Genomic DNA, 23,523 nt, shown 5'->3' with positions numbered 1-23,523 from the left:
GGAGGAGGAAGAGGTCGCGGTAGAGCATCTAACAAGAGAGTTTATTGTCAATTATGTGAAAAACCAAGACATTGTATGGATCGATGCTATCATTGATTTGATAGGAATTTTCAGCATATGCCTAATCAAGGTTTTGGCAGAGCAAGTAATGGAAGTCAGTCAGAATTTAGAGCTTACATGGCCTCCTTTAGTGATTCTAATGGAGCCTACATGAATGATACGGGTTCAATACAAGGATCTCACTATGGTAGTCCTTCTAACCCTTACATACCAAATAACTTTGCTTCTCAGCCTAATTTTTCAGAACCAGCTTGGTTTGTTGATTCTAGGGCAACTAATCACATTACTTCAAACTTAAACAACCTCTCCTTGCATTCTCCTTATACCTATGGAGACAAAGTTGCGATAGGCAATGGTAAGCAACAGCTTATTACACATATTGGTACTAGTTATTTACAAGCCAAGCCTAATTCAAATTTAGTTCTTTCCTTACCTAAAGTTCTTCATGTCCCAAGTATGAAGAAAAATTTAATTAGTGTGTCATAACTTACTCATGATCATAAAGTTGTGGTTGAATTTCATTCGGATGTTTGTTTAAGTAAGGACAAAGCTTCCAAACTGGTGCTACTTCGGGGACATCTTAAGAATGGGCTCTATAGGCTGACACTAGCAACTTGTTATGTTGTTGGCAACACCTCTGCTCAATCCCTAGCATCTTCGTTTGTTCCTTCAGCTTTTCCTTTTTTAACTACATGTAATAAACATGATTCATGTAAATGGGAAAACTCAATTTGTCATGAGCTGCCAAGAGATGCAAATGTAATCCAGAATATTAGTATTTGTCAGCAGTGGCATAATAAACTAGGACATCCTTCGTTTAATGTACTCAAATTTATGTTGAAGAAAATTGATATTTCTTGTTCTGTTTCAGATTTATCTTTTTGTGACTCTTGTAAGATTGCAAAGTTGAGTCAGCTTCCTTTTCCTAAACATGAAATCACTATTGTTAAACCCCTGAAGTTGGTTTATTCTAATCTATGGGGTCCTTCCCCTATTGTATCCGTTGAAGGATTTAGATACTACATAATCATTGTGGATGCATACACTAGATACACTTGGTTTTATCCCCTTAAACTTAAATCAGATGCCTTGAGAATCTTTATTACTTTCCATAAGTTTGCTGAATTTCAGTATCAAACTAAACTCAAAGCATTACAAACTAATAACGGAGGGGAATTTAAAGCTTTCTTGCCTTATCTTCATGAAAATGGTATTCAACCTCGGTTTACTTGGGTTGAATCATTCCTCTTAAATTTTGCTATCTCATGCTAATATTCCTCTTAAATTTTGGGTTGAATCATTCCAAATAGTAGTGCATCTTATTAATCAGCTACCTTCCTCGACTTTAAAGTCTAGTATACCATTTGAATTGTTATACCACAAATAGCCTAACTATTCAATTCTTCAACCATTTGGTTGTGCTTGCTTTTCTTACCCTTGTCCCTATCACAAGCATAAATTTGACTTCCATTTTACCAAGTGTGTTTTTCCTGGTTATAGTCACACCCAATCTGGTTATAAGTGCTTGCATCTATTAGGGAGATTGTATGTATCTAGGCATGTTCAGTTCAATCCTAGTGAATTTCCTTATCATACTCTGTTTTCTACTCCTCCTCCTTTACCTCAGTCTTCAAAATTAAATAGGTATTCTTCTGCCCTTTTAAAATTGTTTTCTTCAGTTTCTAATTCTTCAAGGTGTCCTCAAGTAGCACAATTGTCAGTTCAAGCACGGTCTTGTGTTGTTTCCAGTGATACATCTGACAATTTGGCTCCACCAACTAATGTCTCACCAAATCTCCAACCATCTGTAATCAGTTACCAGCACCTTCAGTTTTCTTACCAAATACTAAACCTATTCCAGCATCTTCTGTTCACCCTATGATCACAAGATCAAAATCTAAACAACTAGTTGCCCATTCACCAAATGCCTTAGTGAGCTCCATTGAACCTAGTTCAGTTCGTGACGCTCTTTTAGACTCACGATGGGTTAAGGCTATGGAACAAGAGTACACTAGCCTGCAAAAGAATGATACCTGGGAGTTGGTTTCCTTTTATCCTAATATGAACTTAATTTGTTGTAAATGGGTTTTCCAAGTGAAGTATAATGCTGATGGATCTATACTTAAGTACAAAGCTAGGTTGTTTGTCAAGGGATTTCTTCAAATTTCGGGTGTGGATTATGCTGAAACTTTTAGCCCGGTCATTAAAGCTCCAACCATTAGCGTACTCTTTTCTTTTGTAGTTACTTTTGGTTGGGAAATTCAATAAGTTGATGTCAATAATGCTTTTCTTAATGGTGATTTGACCAAGACTGTTTTTATAGTTCAACCGGAAGGTTTCATAAGTTCTCAATTTCCTAGTCATGTGTGTCGAATGAAGAAATCATTGTATGGGCTTAAACAAGCTCCTCGAGCTTGGTATCTTAAACTAAAAATAGCATTACAGAATTGGGAATTTGTTCGGGCTGTGTCGGATGCTTCTTTATTCATCAAAAAGATAGCTGGTTATGTGCTTTTTGTCTTGGTATATGTTGATGATATACTCATCACAGGTTCGAAGTCCACAGCCCTTAGATCTTGTATTCGTGACTTGGACACACATTTTGCTCTTAAGACTCTTGGCTCGGTGAATTACTTTCTTTAAAACATATAGAGACAACAGTGGTATATATCTAAGTCAAACAAAATATGTTGGTAATTTGTTGAAAAAGGCTGCTATGCAAGATTGCAAGCCTTGTGCAACTCCTATGGCTGCTGGAAATTCTTTAACTGATGAAGAAGAGTCCTTTTCCAGTCCATCCTTATACAAAACCCTTATTGGTTCATTGCAGTACTTAACATACATTCGTCCTAACATAGCATTTACAGTTAATAAGTTGAGTCAATTTCTATCAAATCCTAAGGCTCAACATTGGTTAGCTTGTAAGAGATTACTTCGGTATCTTAAAGGGACTATTGGTTTAGGGTTGTTCTTCTCTCCTTCGTTGAATGATATGTCTTTACAAGTTTACACACATGCAGACCATGCTGGCTACAAGGTGACTCGACAATCTACTAACGGAATTTGTGTTTATCTTGGAAGCAATCTTATTGTATGGGGATCCAAGAAACAATCGGTTGTTGCTAGGTCAGTTGGGGAGGCTGAGTATCGAGCAGTTGCCAACTGAATTGATGTGGCTGAAATCACTATTTCTAGAATTAGGCTATCCATGTACTGCTACTCCTATAGTGTGGAGTGACAATTTGGCTGCTAAGAGCATGCCTAAAAATCCGATTTTTCATTTTAGAACCAAGCATATTGAGATTGATGTACATTTTGTTCGTGAGAAGGTAGAAAATGGTGAAGTTGAAATTAGATATGTCCCAACAAAAGATCAAGTGGCTGATATTCTCACTAAAGGATTGTCCAGAGACCGATTCATATTGTTATGTCAAAAACTTGGATTGAAGGTGTCTCCTGTATATGCTGGTTCTAGTGGTGATGCAAGCCTGTCCAAGAATAAATGCTCAATCTTCATGGAGCCTGATTTGAAGAGGAGTGTGAAAGCATCTAAAGTTTAGTTATAATGTTTGCTTGCTGTTTCTGTCTTTATATCTTATGCTTTCAGTTGTTATGTGTTACTATTGTTTAATTAGCTATTGTTGTAGTGAGGCGGTGCCTCCTTCGAATGTCCTAAGCTGCCTATTTAAGCAGCTCATGTACTCTTTCTCATTAATTTCAGCTTTCATATTCATCAGTTCAGATTACAATCTCTCTTGTGTCTCTCTCTTCAATTTCATTTCTATCATTGCTTAAACCCTAGGGTTGCATTTACACAATGAAGGCACTCGGAGAGAGGTTAGAAAGCATGCAATGAAAAAGGAAGAAATATCGTGATGGCTGTGATGGCGGCTCTAATACCGTGTTAAATAATTGGAAAAAGGAAGAATACTTTCTCGCATTTACAAGGAATGAATGTACAAGTATAAATAGAGAACAACTCCTAAGAAATCTCCTAAGTTTTAGGGCTAGATAATTCCTAAAATATAGGACTAGATTACTTACTACTTTCTAGGACTGGATTACAACAATTAATTTACAGAAAAATACAACATAAATCAGTAAGTTAGTTGTGGGTAATTCTGGCTGCTACTCTATCTTTATCTTCTACTCTATCTTCGCCAACAGTTATAATATTAGGTAAACATAATAACTAAGCAAGAAGAGCATAAGAGACATGTTCAGCAAAGATTGAACAGTGTGATAACTCTGCCAAGGGATGTTAATGTTTCTAGAAAACTGTGAGGGTATTCCCGTATTTGTCAAAAGCCCGAGGAAATATCGCCCAATTCACCATAATTTTAAATTACATAATTTTCTTATATAGTGCACATAAATGGAATATTTAGCATATTCAAACATATTGTTTGTCCACATGTCAGTATTAAATTGAAACTTTTCCAATATTCTGTGCACCTGTGATACATGGTGCATGGTCAACCGACTTACAAGTCTGTGCACAGTTATGTGCTGGGTGTAATACACAAACATTCATACACATTATAAGAATGCCTGTCTAAACGAGGGAGCCCATGCACCCATAATCTATCTATATAGTATATGTAAGATCAAATGGAAAGACCTCATTATCTCCACGTTGTGGCTCCAATCCAGAAAAATTTACGGTACGACAGTCCACACGTGCAGGTGTCCCAGTCTTTAATCTGTCAGTTTCAAATCCAAGACGCTGTAAATTTTCAGTGAGACCATGCGAAGCCGACTCACCAGCTCTTCCTGCTGGCATTGAAGTTCTACCAACCCAAATTTTCCCACTCATAAAAGTACCAGTTGTGAGAATAACAGAAGGCGCATAGAAGTTCATCCCAAAAAATGTGCAAACACCTTCAACATTATCATTCTTCCCCAACAAAATATCTGTCACCATTGCCTCTCTAATAGAAAGGTTTGGAGTGCTGAAATCAAGAAAGTACTATAGTTAAAAGATAAATGGCCAGAGATTTGGGCTTGTAGAAGTGATATATCCAATAGACATGCAAACAATCCATAAATTATAAACTAAGAGAACCTACAAATTCCACAAAATAATCTGCAGTTGAAAGATTTTTTAGATATAGTAATTTTAATTCCAGAACAAAAACTTGGCATCTTTCAAAAATTATTTGTTTCTCCATCCAAATGCACTGAGATAAATTCCGAGCACCTTCAAAACTCATGTAGTCACTTCCAGTTTCAATCTGATCCTAAAAGAATGTCGTAGGAATACTGTCAGTATTTTAGATGCAAAATGTTTTTTTATTGGGGTTGAGTCTATTACACCACAGGGACTTCAAACCTAATATGGAAGAAGCAATTTTTCAACCGACCTAGGCTTCTGTAGGAACAGTTTTCTTGCTTAAACTGCACTCTACTTCGTATTATCAAGTATGGTAAAGTTTAGTTTAACTCAGAGCTCAGTTAAATAGAGCTTTTGATGATTAATTTAGAAATTTCATGTTGGGAATTGATTGTTAAACTTATTCTGCCTTAGCATTATCAACATACTTCTTTCAGTCAGAATAAGAAAAAACTTGCTATTTGGTTTCTGTATGGCATAACTGCAAGTTGAGTTAGGAGAAGAGACAACAAAATTTGGGGAGATTTGGAAATATTAGTAGCAGGAACACCTAGAGGAGAGAAGAATATCATAGGAGGTGACTTAAATAGTCATGTGGTAGAGAAGTGAATGTTAATAGAGATGTACATGGAGGTCACAGTTTTGAAGAGAGAAATAATGACGGAAAGATATTTTAGATTTTGCCACAACATATGAGTGCAGATTGCAAATACTAGCTTTAAGAAATGGGATAAACACTTGGTCACAAATAAATATGGCTTATCAACATAAACAGACTACATTCTTATGAGACAAGAGGACCGCTTGGCACGGACTTGACAGTGACAAATATGCAACCTTCTAATTCGGTACGAATTAGAAGGTCAGTGGGGGTTCTTAGGGAGAGATACAGCAACGAGATAGAAAGAGGGAGAGAAAGAGAGAGAGAGATAACAGAGAAGGATAATAATATTCCTCAGCTTTTTTTCATACCGCCTACAGGCTGGGTCTAGAGGATATATAACCTCTAGCCTGGGTGCTGCCTCAGCAGATTCCACCCCTCCTAACTAACTATTCTGTCTTTTCCCCGGCCCCTTTACACATGGGATATTCCCCTAGACATCCTCTCTTCCTACAGCTGCCATCACCCAACAAGTACAATTGCATTAAGTAAATGAAAACATAGAAGCATAGCATAAACGAAAGGAATATTAAAACAGAAAAAATAGCTGATGTCGCGCCCTGACCCATGTGTGTGACACCGCTTATGTTATAGGGATTGTAAAGTTAAACAAGGAGATTGCATAGCCATTCAACATAAATGATCCATGATGCCCATATCCAAAAATGGAGGAACAATGATAGAAAACAAAGCCCAAGAATTAGATGGTGGCATTTAAAGGTGGAAAACAAGCTACTATAAAGGAAATATTGGACTGTAGAAGGAGAGGATAAGCAATTGTTGATTGAGATGGTTACTGCTGTTCAAGATACGACAAAAACAGTTTTAGAACAGTGGGAAAAGCACCAAAGCAAAAAGAGTCATTGAAGGAGTATTTGTCAAAGTTATTCAATGAATGTGGAGAAAGACATCTTAGCAACTGTCAAATGGGAATTTCGAGGCTAATTTTCAGCCCTGTGATGGCACTAAGCCCCAGATGTAGTATGTGCAATCTCGTCCACAAGAAGGTCTGCACAAAGCAACTAAGGTTGCATTAGCATAGGGTCATTTGACCCTATCATTTGTCATTTAGAATTTGAAATTTCAAATCCATTGTTCAGTTATATAATTGTTAGAAACATTTGGATTTGGCTCCAAAATCTACGCTAGCTTTGGACCAGAGAAATAGAAGGATTTCAAATGACACCTACATAGGTGTGATTTCAGATGACAATATGAAATGCCATCATTCCAAATCCCTCTATCCAAACACAACCTAATGGAAAATCACACACATCCACAAGAGAACAAACCCACACAGCATACAAACCCTCTTCCCAACCTTTATAAATCAAAACCAAGAAATTACAAAAGGAATAGCTAAGAGAACACTCAACTGAACGCAAAAAGTTCCACATAGCTTGCCTTAAATAGGCAATTGATCACATGCCCACCATGTGACCAGTGGCTTACACCCCCAAATGACCTAGGGTTCGGGGTAGGCATGTGGAAAATTAGCTCCAAACTGTCCCATGACTGCTAGAATGTGTGGTAGACCTTCTGGCAGCACTAGGCACACCTATATAACTGACTGGAACTACCCACAACCCAAATCACGCACAGCAACCATTTGCAACTGGCAACCTTTTGCAGAAACCGTCTGGTGAGTCCATGGACTTGAGGGACCACGTTCATGACAGACGTGGTGATGCAGACCTGTTCATAATTTTTACTTTTCATGTGTTTCTTTTTTCCAAATTGGGTGCTAGGGGTATTTTGGTAACTTTCAACTTTGGGTATATTTTGGTGTTAGTTTTGAGGTCTCTTTTCTGTAAGAGCAAGTGTTTTGTTAGGTCTCCAAAAAGATTAGTTTTAGCAATCATTCACAAAATAGGAGTTGGCTTCTCTTGGAATCTTGAGGTCTGGTACAAATAGAGCTTCTCAGCCACTTTTAAGGGACCTCTTCAGCATTTTGAAGACAGAAATCTCTACAGAGAGTTTCAGCTCCCAACCAGATAGAGTTTTGAAGATTTGAGGCTTGGGTTTTGAGGATTCAACCCTGTGGCGCCTGCCAATCCCTCCATCACTGCCATAGGCATGAGACATGCTAGCAAGAAGCTGCTGCTACTTTGCTGTGCTAGGTTCTAAAAGGTGTGATTTTAGTTGTTTCAGTGTGTTATTTACTATCCACTTCTTCAGGACTGCATCCTTCTTGTGTCTTTTTTTGGCCATTCTGTCCCTATTTGCATCACATGGCTTCTTGCAGGTGAGCTTGTGCCAAGCTTGCCCTAATTGTGCCTGACAAGAAGCACTTGCTTCTGATGGTCATGCCATTTTCGCATTCCCCACATGCGCCAACAGTTTATTGCATGCAACCATAGCATCCCCCGTGCGTAGTGCAGCCCATGCCACCTGCACCCCATGTGCATTGTCAGCCCTCTGGCTTGTCCATGTCATTTGCCTCAATCAGTTGCCATGCGTGCATATGGCCTTGCTGCCAGAAGCATGCACCCTGACTACTACCTTGCTACATGCATGTGGCCACAATGCCCCACATGTTCACACTGTCTGCACGCTTGGCCCCCATTGAGTCTTGCCCACACATCCCATCTAACTGTTTGCACCCCTAGCCCGCAACCTGATGCATCCAACAGCCCACTGACTTGCACCCACATGCTGTAATGCTGGCTTGTGCGCCCTATCTACACATGCCTGCTGCCCATGCAGCCTGCTCTAAGAGGCATCTTGCATGCCAAAATACCTTGGCATTGCTTCCCAACACTGAAACTTGGTCAAGTCCCCATCGTCTGCACCTTGTCTTGGCATGAAGACCTCACGCCATGTGCTACCGCAGCACTTACCTATGTGGGCATGCCTCCCTCATGCCAGAATGCTGCAATGGCCAAGCGCACCCAAGCACAAGTCAGGGTCCTTACATTAACCCTGAAGAAGTTAAGAATTACATCTTCCATAAACATATTTCTTCAAACGAAATAAAGCGCAAACAATGAAAAGTGTTAGAGAATAATTTGGAGAGAAAAACCTAAGAGACTACCCTCTCTTAACTTGCTATTTATAATAGGCCTTAATGGCTTAACCTAGGGTTAATTACAATGCCCAATAATTACAAATAAAATACATATGAAATAAGTATAATTATACTAATAATTCTAATACTCTCCCTCAAACTGGAGCATTGATATCATATGCACCAAGATTGTTACAAAAATATATTCTACCCTAGAACCCTTTAGAGACTTTGTGAAGACATTTACAAGTTGATCATTGGAGTTAACAAAGTCTGTAACAATAACACCTTCAACTAACTTATCTCTAATAAAATGACAGTCGATTTCAATATGTTTTGTTCGTTCATGAAACACTAGATTGGAAGCAATGTGCAAGGCAGCCTAATTATCACTGTGAGAAAAGAATTATGAGAGAAAAACCTAAGAGATTAGTCTTTTAGTGTGTTATTTATAATAGGCATAATGGGCCTAATAACCTACGGGCTTAGCCTATGGACTTAGCCTAATTACACATAGTTATAACAAATAAATAAATAAATATGCAATATATCTAATTATACTAATAATTCTAATACTCTAATTATACTAATAATTCTAATACTCTCCCTCAAGCTGGAGCATAGATATCATATGCACCAATCTTGTTACATATATATTCTATTCGAGGACCATTTAGAGACTTGGTGAAGACATCGGCAAGTTGATCACTGGAGTTAACAAACTCTGTAACAATAACACCTTCAACCAGCTTTTCTCTAATAAAGTGACAGTCGATTTCAATATGCTTAGTCCGCTCATGGAACACTGGATTGGAAGCAATGTGCAAGGCAGCCTGATTATCACAAACAAGCTTCATAGGAGACACTTCACAAAACTTGAGTTCCTCCAAGAGTTGCTTAAGCCAGATGAGCTCACAAGTTGCATTAGCCATAGCCCGATACTCTGTCTCTGCACTGAATCTAGCTACTACATTTTGTTTCTTACTTTTCCAAGAAATCAAATTTCCTCCCACAAGAACACAATATCCAGAGGTCGACCGACAATCAGAAGGAGAGCCAGCCCAATCTGCATCTGCATAACAACAAATATATGTGTGCCCCTTATCCTCATAGAGTAACCCTTTACCCGGTGCTTGTTTGATATATCTCAGAATCCGGATAACAGCATCCCAGTGAGAATCACATGGAGAATTGAGAAACTAACTCACCACACTCACAGCAAAAGCAATGTCAGGACGAGTGACTGTGAGATAGTTCAGTTTGCCTACCAATCTTCTATACCTTCCAGGATCTGAGTAAGACTCCCCCTATCCCGACAAGAGTTTGACATTTGGGTCCATTGGGGTGTCAATCGGTTTACAGTTCACCATACCAGTTTCTTCTAAGATGTCAAGTGCATACTTACTCTGAGAGATTGAGATTCCATCTCTTGATTGAGCAACTTCAATACCCAAGAAATACCGGAGTTTGCCTAGATCTTTAGTCTGAAAGTGCTGATGGAGATGTTCCTTTAGATTTTGTATACCAATCTGATCGTTCCCTGTGATAACAATATCATCTACATAAACAACGAGGTAGATACATAAAGAAGAAGAATATCGATAGAAAACTGAATGATCAGCTTCACTTCGAGTGAGACCAAAGGCTTGAACCACAGTGTTGAACCTGCCGAACCACGCTCGTGGAGATTGTTTTAGACCATAGAGAGACTTCTTGAGTTTGCAGACTACATTGGACTCCCCCTGAGCAACAAAACAAGTGGTTGCTCCATATAAACCTCTTCTTGCAAATCACCGTGAAGAAAGGCATTCTTAATGTCCAGTTGATAGAGCGGCCAATGACGCGTGGCAGCCATAGAGAGAAATAAGCGAACAGAGGCCATTTTAGCAATTGGAGAGAAGGTATCACTGTAATCCAACACATAGATCTGTGTAAAGCCTTTGGCAACCAAGCGGGCTTTAAGACGTTCCACCTGTCTGTCGGGGCCCACTTTAGGGGTGAACACCCACTGACAACCAACGGGAGTCTTTCTTGGTGGCAAAGGCACCAAATCCCAAGTGCCAGTAGAATGCAAAGCACCCATCTCATCTAACATAGCCTGGCGCCAACCAGGATGGGACATGGCTTCACCTGTTGTTTTAGGAATAGAAACAAAAGAAAAGAAAGGCTCGAAACAAAAGCACTATAAGCAGGTGACAAACGGTCATAACACAAAAAATTATAAAGAGGATGTGGATTACAAGTAGACCGTGTACCTTTGCGGAGTTCAATAGGAAAGTTGTCGGGCTGAGGATCCATGGCAAGAGTGACCACTAACGGAGAGAGTGAGTCAGGGGAGTCGCAGTCAAGAGGAATGTCGGTGCCAGGAGCAGGATGAGGACGGTGGTGATAAGTAAGAAGTGGAGGAGTCGGGGAGTGTGGCCTGGAAGATGGAAGTGAAGGGTCCACCGAGGAAGAGACAGACGGATCTGATAAGGGCAACGGAAGAGAAGGAATAAGCAATACCTGGTCAAGGCGCTATGAATCGGGCTGAACAACCGAGAAGAAGGATTGTTGTTCAAAGAATGTGACATCAGCAGACATAAGATAACAGTTCAACTCAGGAGAGTAACATTTATAGCCTTTCTGCAACCGGGAGTAACCGAGGAAAATACACTTAAGGGATTTGGCAACAAGTTTATCATGTCCCGGTGAAAAGGAATACACAAAACAGATACATCCAAATACACGAAGGGGAACAGAATAAAGGGGCTGGGAGGGGAACAAAAGAGAGTGAGGGATGTTGTCCTTTAACACTGAAGATGGCATGCGATTGATCAGATAACACGCAGTAAGAACAGCATCTCCCCAGAATTTGGTGGAAAGATTGGCATGTAAAAGTAGTGTTCGTGCAGTTTCAATGAGATGGCGATTTTTACACTCGGCAACACCATTTTGTTGAGATGTATAAGGACAAGAAGATTGATGCAGAATACCACAAGTAGTCATAAAAGTAGTAAATTGAGAAGAAAAGTACTCGGGAGAATTATCACTACGTAAAGTACGTATAGAAACTCCAAATTGTGTTTTTATTTCAGCAGTGAATGTCTGAAAGATAGAAAACAACTCAGACCGACTCTTCATGAGAAACAACCAAGTGCAGCGAGAAAAGTCATCAATAAAAGTAACAAAATATGAGAAACCAAGAATAGTAGTGACACGACTGGGCCCCCATACATCAGAGTGCACAAGAGAAAAGGGAGCCTCAGCCCTATTATTGACACGACTGGAAAAAGAACTACATGCATGTTTACCACGCTGACATGACTCACAATAAAAAATAGACAACGATGACAAACTAGGAACTAATTTCTTCAATTTGGAGAGACTAGGATGACCAAGACGAGAGTGAAAGAGATATGGGGAAACAGCACTTGTGCAAGCCATTGGCACAGCCAGATAATAGTGACCCTGTGACTCACGCCCGACGCCAATCATCCGTCCCGTACCCTGGTCCTGTAAACAAACAGAGGTAGGAGTGAAAGTGACTGAGGAGTTAAGGGTTTTAGTAAGCTGGCTAACTGAAATCAAATTGAAAGGATTGCCAGGGACATATAAAACCGAATTTAAAGATAAAGACGAAGTAGGCATGGTTTGGCCTATCCCTTTAACTGCAGTTTTGGTGCCATCAGCCAGGGTAACTGTAGGCAAGGTATCAGAATAAGTGAAGAGAAAAGAAGTTCATTACCACACATATGATCAGTGGCGTCAGAATCTATAATCCAAGGACCAAGAGATGGGCTTTTAGCAATGCAAGCAACGGGATTACCAGGATGAGACTGTTGGATGGTCTGAAACTTCAAAAAAACATCATACTCAGCTGCAGACATAGGTATCAACTGTGAACCCAATGCTGATTGGGTAGAACTAGGATCACTCTGAAATGCATGAGTGGCACTGGGTGATGATGTAGGCGGAGCAGCGGGCCGACCATGTTTCTTCCAACACCTGTCCTCAAGATGACCCAGTTTTTTACAGAAGGTACACTGTGGATGTGTCCGATTATTATTATGGCCTCTATTTCCTCCTGAGGGAGAAGCCTGAGATACAAGGGCTGAAGATTTGGCTGGAGGAACAACATGAGAGGAAGAGGACATACCATGAGCACCGGTCATGTTCAACAACCTTTTAAAAGAGTCCTTCATGGTAGGATTAGTGGAGCTGGTCAAGATTTGATGTCTAATGCCGTCAAACTCTGGGTTTAGACCGAAAAGAGCAATAACCATAAAAAACTTCTCTCTTTGAACAACCTGTTCGGTCTTGGTCATAGTAATGGGAAGAAGAGCATCAAATTCTTGCATGAGAGCCCGAACCTGTCCCAAATAAGATTCCATAGACGACTCTTGCTTCAAATTCTTGATATTAGAGACCACAGTGTACAAACGCTGGATGTCATTCGTATAACATTCTTCAGCTTCCTTCCACACATCAACACAAGTTTCAAATGGCCAAAAGAGCTGCATGATGGATGGATCAATGGACTGCCATAGGAGACTGCATAATTGGGCATCAACTTGTTCCCATCTAGCCCGATTGGCTTCCGGCACACTTTCAGCCTCTGTGGTAAGATGATCGACTTGGCCTTGCCCTTTGAACCACATTTTGACAGAGGCTGCCATTGAGAAATAATTGGCAGACCCTATCAACTTAACCGTGGTGATATTCGTTGTTCTGAAATTGGAGACTATAAAGGACTGAGAGGCAGCAGGAGTAACAGGTGCAGTTGCGGGAGTAGCGCCAACAGAAATTGCATCACTGAGGTTAGACATAGCAAGGATTTGACACCGGGAATAGGCCTAGGGAAGGGAGGCGAGCTGATCTGGAGAAGCCGAAGGAAAACGAACGACGGACACGCCTTCACGCGCCGGCGCGTGGGGGCCGAAGGCTGTGCGTGGCGGCGGCACGTGGCGACGCGTGGGAGCTCCGGCGGCTTTGATTTTCCGGCGACACCTCGACCTGAAGGCGGCGAACCCGAGGGTGGGGTCGGTTCCAGCAAACGACAGCCGGAAAGTGATGTTCCAGCGTGAACAGTGACGGTGGAGGGAAACTAGGGTTTTTTTTTTTTTTTTTTTTCTGCGTGAACAGTGACAGTGAAGAAGAAAACTAGGGTTTTTAGGCCGCTGGAAAAAGAGACACAGCGGTGATTTGGGTTTTTCTCACCGGTGGCTCTGATACCATGTGAGAAACCAATTATGAGAGAAAAACCTAAGAGATTAGTCTCTTAGTGTGTTATTTATAATAGACACAATGGGCCTAATAACCTACGGGCTTAGCCTATAGACTTAGCCTAATTACACATAGTTATAACAAATAAATAAATAAATATGCAATATATCTAATTATACTAATAATTCTAATAATCACAAACAAGTTTCATGGGGAACACTTCACAAAACCCGAGTTCCTGCAGGAGTTGCTTAAGCCAAATTAGCTCACAAGTTGCACTGCACTGGATCTAGCTACTATATTTTGTTTTTTACTTTTCCAAGAAACTAGATTTCCTCCCACAAGAACACAATACTCAGAGGTTGACTTACGATTAGAAAGAGATTCTACCCAATCTGCATCTGCATGAGCATAACAACAAATATCAATATGTCCCTTATCCTCATATAGTAGCCCTTTACACGGTGCTCTTTTGATGTATCTCAAAATTCAGATAATAGCATCCCAGTGTGAATCACATGTAGAACTGAGAAACTAACTAACTACACTCATAGCAAAGCAATGTCAATACGAGTAACTGTGAGATAGTTCAACTTGCCTACTAGTCTTCAATATCTTCCAGGATTTGAAAAGTGCTCCTTTGAGAGATTGAGATACCATCTCTTGATTGCGCAACTTTAATACCCAAGAAATACCTAAGTCTGTCCAGGTCTTTGGTCTGAAAGTGCTGATGTAGATGCGCCTTCAACTTCTCTATGCCAACTTGATCACTCCATGTGATAACAATGTCATCCACATAAACAACAAGGTAGATGCATAAAGAAGAGGAGTATCAATAGAAAATCGAATGATCATCTTCATTCCGAATGAGACCAAAGGCTTGAACCACAGTGCTGAACAATGTTCTAAAACGCGTTAAGCGCTAGTCAGGCGCCAGACGAGGACCTAGCACCTAGGACACCTAGAAAAAATATATATATTTTTTTAGTTTTAATTTTTTGATGTTATTTAAGATGAATAAGCAACAGCAAGATGATCCTTGTTACTTGCTGTAACTTGCTGCAAGCAAGAAGCAAGGACAAAGATGGCTCAGCAAGGAGCAAGGCGACAAGTCCAGGCCGCATTCGACGAGAGAGAGTGAACGACCCAGGTGGCAACAAGTCTAGGCCACGAAAGACCCAAGCGGCGACAAGTCTAAGCCGCATCCGACAAGAGAGAGTGAACGACCCAGGCGACAATAAGTCCATGCCGCGTCCAAAGAGAGAGAGTGAACGACCTAAGCGGCCTAGGTCGGCGACAAGTCCAGGCTGCCTAGGCGCCGATCGGGCCCCATTAATCTGGTCGGCGCCTAGGGGGGCCGATTTGGCCTTAATCACGGCTACCCTAGCACCTAGGCGATTGCTGATCGAGCCCCATTAATATGGTCGGCGCCTAGTGGGGCCGATTTAGCCTTAATCGCGGCAGCCCTAGTGCGTAGGCGGCCTAGGCAGCCGCCTTTTAGAACATTGATGATGAACCTACCGAACCACACTTGTGGAGATTGTTTCAGACCATAAAGAGACTTCTTCAGTTTGCAGACTATATTAGACTCCCTTGAGCAACAAAACTAGGTGGTTGCTCCATATATACCTCCTCCTACAAATCGCCATGAAGAAATGAATTTTTAATATCTAGCTCATAAAGCGGCCAATGATGCATGATAGCCATAGAGAGAAATAGGCAAACAAAGACCATTTTAGCAATAGGAGAGAAGGTATCACTATAATCCCTAAAATGATCCACCTATCAATTCGAGCCCACTTTAGGGGTGAACACTCACTGGCAACCAACATGAGTCTTTCTTGGTGGTAAAGGTATCAAATCCCAAGTACTTGTTGAATGTAAGGCTTCAATCTCATCTAACATAGCCTGGCGCCAACTAGGAAGCGACATGGCTTCACCTGTGGTTTTAGGAACAGAAACAGAGGAAAGATTCGAAATAAAGGCACCATAAGAAGGTGACAAACGGTCATAGCACAAAAAGTTATAAAGAGAGTATGGATTATGAGTAGACCTTATACCTTTGCGGAGAGCAATAGGAAGGCTATCTGGCTCAAGATCTGTTGCAAGAGGAACCACTGACGGAGAGAGTGAGTCAGTAGAGTCCTCTTCTGTAGGAATGTTAGCGCCAGCAAGCAGGTTAAGGATGACGATGATATGTAATAAGTGGAGGATCCGTAGAATGTGGACTTAAAGATGGTAGTGGGAGGTCCACAGAAGAGGAGACAGACGGACCTGAAGAAGGCAACGAAAAAGAAAAAAAAGGAATAGGTAATACCTAGTCAAAACTCTATAACTCAAGCTGAGCAACCGAGAAGAAAGACTGTTGTTCAAAGAAAGTGACATCAACAGACATAAGATAGCGGTTCGAGTCAGGAAAATAACACTTGTAGCCTTTTTGCAACCAGGAGTAGCCGAGAAAGATATACTTGAGAGATTTGGTAGCAAGTTTATACTGTCCAGGTGAAAAAGAATGCACAAAACAGATACATCCAAATAGACGAAGGGGAACAAAATAAAGTGGCTATGTAGGGAACAAAAAGAGAATGAGAAATTTTGTCTTGTAACATTGAAGATGGCATGCAATTTATCAAATAACATGCAGTAATGGGAAGATTGGCATGTAAAAATAGTGTTCGTGCAATTTCAATGAGATGACGATTTTTATGCTCAGAAACACCATTTTGTTGAGGTGTGTAAGGACAATAAAACATATGCAAGATGCCATTAGCTGTCACGAAAGCAGTAAATTGAGAGGAAAAGTACTCAAGGGCATTATCACTACGTAAAGCACATATAGAAACTCCAAACTGTGTTTTTATTTCAGTAGTAAATGTTTGAAAAACAGAAAACAATTCGGACCGACTCTTCATGAGAAACAACCAAGTGCAACAAGAAAAGTCATCAATAAAAGTAACGAAATATGAAAAATCTAGAGTAGAGTTGACTCGACTGGGCCCCCATACATCAAAGTGCACAAGGGAAAAGGGAGCCTCAGCCCTATTATTGACGCAAGTAGAAAAAGAACTACGAGCGTATTTACCACGCTGACATGATTCACAATTAAAGGTGGATAATGACGACAAACTATGGACTAATTTCTTCAATTTGCAGAGGCTGGGATGACCGAGACGAGAGTGGAGAAAGTCTGGGGAAGCCGCACTGGTGCAAGCTACCAGCGAACTAGGCACAGCAAGATGATAGTGACCCCGTGACTCACACCCGATACCAATCGTCCGCCCTGTACCCCGGTCTTGCACACAAACAGAAGTGGAAGTAAAGGTTATTGAACAATCTAGTTCTCTAGTAAATTAACTAACAGAGAGCAAATTAAAAGAACTACGTGGGACACAAAGGACAGAATTTAAAGAGAGAGGAGGTAGGAGAGGTTTTCCCTATACCTTTGACTGGCGTTTTGGTGCCATCTGCAAGAGTGATTGTTGATAAATGTTCTGAAAAGGTAAGGGTAGAGAAAAAATCTTTATTACCACACATGTGATCGGTGGCGCCAGGGTCCAAAATCCAAGGCCCAATAGAAGGGCTTTGAGTAACACAAGCCATGGGATTACCAATAAATTGCTGAGATGCCTATAATTTCAAGAAAGCCTCATAGTCAGTAATAGGCAGGGTTACCGTTGGAGGGCTTGATGCTAGACTAGGGTCACTCTGTGCAATGTGAGTCGCTCGAGATGTCTAAGATGCAGGAGGGGCAGTTGGTTTACCATGCTTCTTCCACCACTTGTCTTCCTCATGCTCTTTTTTTGCAAAAGTTGCACTGAGGGGCAAGAACGGCTACCAAACCGACCCTGATTACCACCTGAAGTTTGAGACACAAAAGCAGAGGCCTCAAGAAGGGCACCTATAAAAGCACTAGTAGAGGAAGAACTATCAGCCATATTAAGCAATCTTTTGTATGTATCTTTCATAGTAGAGTTAATGGACCCAGTCAAGATTTGATGGCGGACAGCCTCGAACTCAAGCTTGAGACTAGATAAAGTAAGGACCATGAACAGTTTTTCCCGTTGAGAATCACGAGCAGCTTTGGAAGCAAAGTATGGAAGAAGAGCTTCAAACTCCTGCATGAGAGAATGCATCTAACCCACATAGGATTCCATAGATTGACCCCGCTAGATGTTCTTGATAGAGTGAACAACAGTATAGAGATGTTGAATGTCGTTGGTATAACACTCAACAACTTCGTTCCAAACCTCATAACAAGTTTCAAATGGCCGAAACAACTGCAAAACAGATTGGTTAATGGAATTCCATAAAATATTACACAACTGAATATCAACCTATTCCCATTTAGCCTTGTTGGCTTCGTCGACATCCTCTGCCTTCTTGGTGAGATGGTCTGCTTGTCTCTGCCCCTTGAACCACATCTTGACAGAGGCTACCCATGAGAAATAGTTGGCAAACCCTATCAATTTGTCAAAGGTGATAATAGTGGTCCCTATGTTGGAAAGGGTAAAGGGTTAAGATGCAGATAATGCACCAAGAGTAGAGTTGGCATCACTCAAGAACGACATGATGGGGTTCAAGCAAATAGACTGAAACTCCAGTGTTTAAAAGCTATTGGATAATTGATACGCACAGATCAGGATGGTTTTTGGGAAAACAAACACCAAGGACAAGTTCGGGAGGCTCCGTCAAGATTCTAGTGAGAAGACAGCGAAATTCTGGCGATGCACACGCTCCCACATGCCGGCACGTGGCAATTGGCCAAAAAAAGATGGACGGCATGTGACGGCTCCAGCGGCAATAGGTCTTTGGTGGTCAGCCAATCCAACAACGGTGAACACTATGGTGGCAGCGGTGCAGACAAATGGTGGCCAGATAGTGGACTTCCAGCCTTGACAGGGGTGGCAACGAGAGAGAAAAAAAGGATTTTTAAGGCTTGGAAACCGCTATAGAAGGATACATAGCGGCGCCTTAGGGTTTTTCTCACCGGTGGCTCTGATACCATGTGAGAGAATGATTTGGAGAGAAAAACCTAAGAGACTAGACTCTCTTAACTTGTTATTTATAATAGGCATAATGGGCCTTAATCTACGGGCTTAAGCTAGGGCTAATTATAAGGCCTAATAATTACAAATAAAATACATATAAAATATGTACAATTATACTAATAATTCTAATAAAAAGAATAAAGAATAGTAAAATAGTTTAATAGGATAATATCTGATAGAAGCATGTAAATGGAAGGAAAAAGAGGCACTTTACTTTATGAAATTTTGTTAGAAGGATACAGCTTAGTAATATTGTGCATGGTGCTGTTTCTCTTAGTTGTACAGAGTTTGTTTGTTTGTTTGTTTTGTTTGTTCTGTGTTACTTGATCTGCTCTGTTGTGAGAGATCAGCCTTGGTTCAGTAATTGATCTGAACTTCTGCAACAAGAATTTGCAATCTGACGTAGTACTGGATATTACGTGACCTGGTCTGCAGATTTGGAAGTCACGTTATCTGGTCTGGAGCAATCTGATCTCAATTTAGTCTGGAGTGGTTTGGTTGCTTCTTCAATCTGATCTGTTTATTCTTCTTCAATCTGAGATTTTGCACCTGGGTTCTGTCTTAGGTGATTCCCAGTCAATCTACATCTGGCCAATTTTGTTGTCTCAGGTTTGAGCTATAACCTCATCAAATTCTGGAGTGGTCAGTTCATCTTCTCCTGTCACTGTACCATCATTTTCTGGTATTCCTGCCATTAAAACTGAGAAATTGAATGGCAAGAATTATCTTTCCTAGTCTGCCTCTGTCCAAATGTGGTTTATCATCTGAGTAAACAGCTATCCGATATAGCCAAATCAGATAAGAGTTTATGGGATAGAGTGGATGTACAGTTGGTCACATTGTTGTGGCAGTCAATAGATGCTAATTTAGTCCCTCTATTTTGTGTTTACAAGACCAGTTTTGATTTTTTGTCTCATGCTCAGCAGCTGTACATTAATGATATAGTGGTAATTTGCTCTATATTCAGAAGGGAGATTTGGATGTGGCTACTTATTGTGTCGAATCTAGTCTGCTGTGATGGATTTTAATGAGATGTTCCCTATTACACCTTATCTTGCTGAGCAGAAGAAACAGAGGGATAAATTGTTAATGGCACTTACCCTAGATGGTCTTGGGGCTGATACGGAGAGAATTTGTACTCAAATTTTGAGTGGTCCAGCTGTACCTGCTATGGAAGAGGTATTTGCCCAGATTCTTCATACCACGCAGACTTTTTCTGAGGCTTCAGTTAGAGAGTGGTCTGCTCTTGCTTCTCAGACTCGTGGCTCTTCATCTGAGTGTAGTTCTGGTGGTGGTTATGGTAGAGGTGTTGGATGTGGCCAGGGTGGTAAATGGCCTTTCTGTAACTGCTGCCGTTGCCCTGGACACTTCATGGTCAGCCTACTAAAGCTAATGTTGCAGCCCCTGAGAGTGCACAAGAGCAGTTAGTGATGTCTGACACTTCTACTCACATTGAGAGACTAGCCCGCCCTTAACCATCTCTAGTGATGAGTTGGCAGAATATCATCAGTTTTAGGTGGTTTGGCAGGCTATTTCTTGTTCCACATTGTCATCCATTGGTAATTCTTGTATATGTCTTTCACATGCCTCTCTTAGTCCTTGGATTCTAGATTCTCTCACTTCAAAACATATTTCTGGTAATAAATCTTTACTTTCTCACTTTGATTCATCTGTTTCCCTTCCTCCTATTATTGTGGCTAATGGTTCTAAAACCATTCCCACAAGTGTTAGTATGGTTGATGATCTTCCATCTATTTCTCTTAATTCTGTATTATATATTCCTAGTTGTCCATATAATCTCATTTCTATTAATCGCTTCGCTCAGTCCCTTCATATTCGTGTTATTTTTTATTTTAATTCCATTCTTGTGCAGGATCGAGGTACTGGATGGATGATTGGCACCGGCATGAGTTTGAGGGACTTTACCATCTTGCCTTGCCATCATCTATGGCAACTGCTTGTGCTACTATAGTGGCATCTCCTCTTCAGATTCATTCCTGGCTTGGTCATCCTCACTTGTGCACTCTTTGGAAAATGGTTCCTTCCTTGTCTTCATTGACTAGTCCAGAGTTTGATTCTTGTAAATTAGGCAAGCATGTCTGTAAACTGGAAAGAATAGATATGGAATAGGAAATCTATTTCATTGTCAATTAGAAAAACAATGGTTCCTCCCTTCTTATAAAGAAATGATACAACATATTAGGAAAAATTCACAGAATATACAAAATATTCCTAAACCTAAAAATGAAAACAATCAACCAAAGAAAGGGATTTAGAGCATCAATCAAGAGATCAGAGTTGATTCCCGTTGATCAAGGGAATTGACTCCTTTCCATTTCCACACTCCCCCTTAAGATGGTTTGAAGATATCTTCCATAGCAAGCTTGCTCACTAGATTTTCAAACTATCTCTTGTGTAATCCCTTTGTGAGAACATCAGCAACTTGATCAACTGTTGGAATGTAGGGCATACAGATTATCCTATTGTCGAGTTTCTCCTTGATAAAATGTTTATCCACCTCTACATGCTTTGTTTTGTCATGGAGAATCGGATTGTGGGCAATAGAAATTGCAGCTTTGTTGTCACAATAGACCTTTGTTGGTAAGAAATTGGAAACCCCCACGTCCTCTAGTAATCTTTTTATCCACATAACCTCACAAATCCCGTGGGCTACTGAATGGAATTCAGCTTTAGCACTACTTCTAGCTACCACATTCTATTTCTTACTCCTCCAAGTAACAAGATTACCATCCATGAAGCTGTAGCAACCCGATATAGATCTTCTATTTGTAATGTTGCTTGCCCAATCTGCATCAATATAGGCCTCTATATGAAGATGTCCTCAGTTTTTGAAGAACAAACCTTTTTCAAGGTGTTCCCTTTAGGTACCTTAGGATTCTGTAGGCAACTTCAAAGTGCTCTGAACTTGGCGAGTGCATAAATTGACTTATCACACTTACTGCAAAAGCTATATTAGGTCAGGCGTGGGATGGATAGATAAGTCTACCCACAAGTCTTTGGTATTTCTCTCTATTTACCACATCCTTGGTTTCGACAGGTTAAAGCTTCAAGTTGGGTTCTATGGGAGTCTCGACTACCTTGCATCCAAGCATTCCTATTTCACTGAGTAAATCCAAGACATACTTACATTGATTGACAAAGATTTCTTCCTTTGATCTTGCAAGTTCCATCCCAAGAAAGTACTTTAGGGTTCCCAAATCCTTGATCTCAAACTCATGTACTAGCTTTCTCTTAAGCTCTCCAATTCCTGCAATGTCATCACTAGTCATTATTATATCATCCACATATACAATTAAAATAGCATTTTTACCGCCCCTCAAGTGCTTGTAGAATATTGTGGGATAAGCTTGACTCTAAGTGTAACCATAGCTCTTCACCGCTTTTCCAAACCTTTCAAACCATGCTCTTGGTGACTATTTTAGACCATAAGAGGACTTTTTTAATCTGCATACCTTGCTGGTACCGAGGCTCTTCTCAAATCCAGGTGAAAGGTCCATGAACACTTCTTCCTCCAAATTGTCATTCAAAAAGACATTCCATTCTTTACATCAAGTTGGTGTAGAGGCCAATTGAAATTCAATACTAGAGAGAGGAGTACTTGAATAGAGTTTATCCTTGCTACCAAAGCAAAGGTCTCTTGATAGTCAATGTCGTAAGTTTGGGTAAACACCTAGGCAACAAGTCTCACCTTGTACCTCTCTATGCTCCCATCTACTTTACATTTTATGGTGAAGACCCACTTACAACCTACAGTTGTCTTGCCCCTTAATAGCTCCAAAATCTTCCAAGTCCCATTCTTTTCAAGAGCATTCATCTCCTCCTTTACCACTACCTTCCAATCCAGATCACCTAAGGCATCTTGAATAGTTCTTGGAACATGCAAGTCAGAAATATTTGAAAGGAAAGCTTTGTGATGATTGGACAATTTCTACTTTCTAGTATGACAAGTATCTGGCAATAGGGTATTTGGTACAAGATCTTACTCCTTTTCTAGTGGCAATAAGGTGTCCGGAGATGCTGATTGTTTAGTTGTTGGAGGGATATTCAGATCGATCGTATTTTTCTAAGTTTGTCTTCTGGTATAAAACTGAAGCTTCGATTTTGGATTGATTTGGTCCATTTGTGGCAATTCTCCCCCTGGCTTCAACTCCATCATGCTTGGCACTTGTGAGCTAGACACATCATATTCATTATTTTCCTGAGCACCTATTTCCTCGGATTGCTTATCAAAGTGGAGCAAAGTGCCAATCATGGTTGGAAGGGGTTCATGGGTTTTCAAGACAATACCTTCTTCTACATTATTTTCCAAAAAAATTATCTTCTTCTACATCATGCTCCCCTTGAAGATGAATTTTGGGAAAATAGGGTTGATTTTCGATGAAAGACACATCCATGCTTATATGAGTTT

General features: G+C 40.5%; 1 protein-coding gene across 1 annotated transcript in view; it reads right to left on the bottom strand.

Annotated features, from left to right (window-relative positions):
* Positions 1–23,523, bottom strand: part of LOC127803409 (uncharacterized) — a 109,906-nt gene that overhangs the window by 56,120 nt on the left and 30,263 nt on the right. Inside the window, exon 5 of the mRNA XM_052339609.1 lies at positions 4,682–5,012. Within this exon, the coding sequence (XP_052195569.1) occupies positions 4,682–5,012 (331 nt within the window). The remainder of the gene's footprint in view (positions 1–4,681; positions 5,013–23,523) is intronic.

This window comes from Diospyros lotus, chromosome 6, assembly GCF_014633365.1.
Source record: "Diospyros lotus cultivar Yz01 chromosome 6, ASM1463336v1, whole genome shotgun sequence".
NCBI lineage: Eukaryota > Viridiplantae > Streptophyta > Magnoliopsida > Ericales > Ebenaceae > Diospyros > Diospyros lotus.
This window is presented reverse-complemented; position numbering and strand designations above follow the sequence as displayed.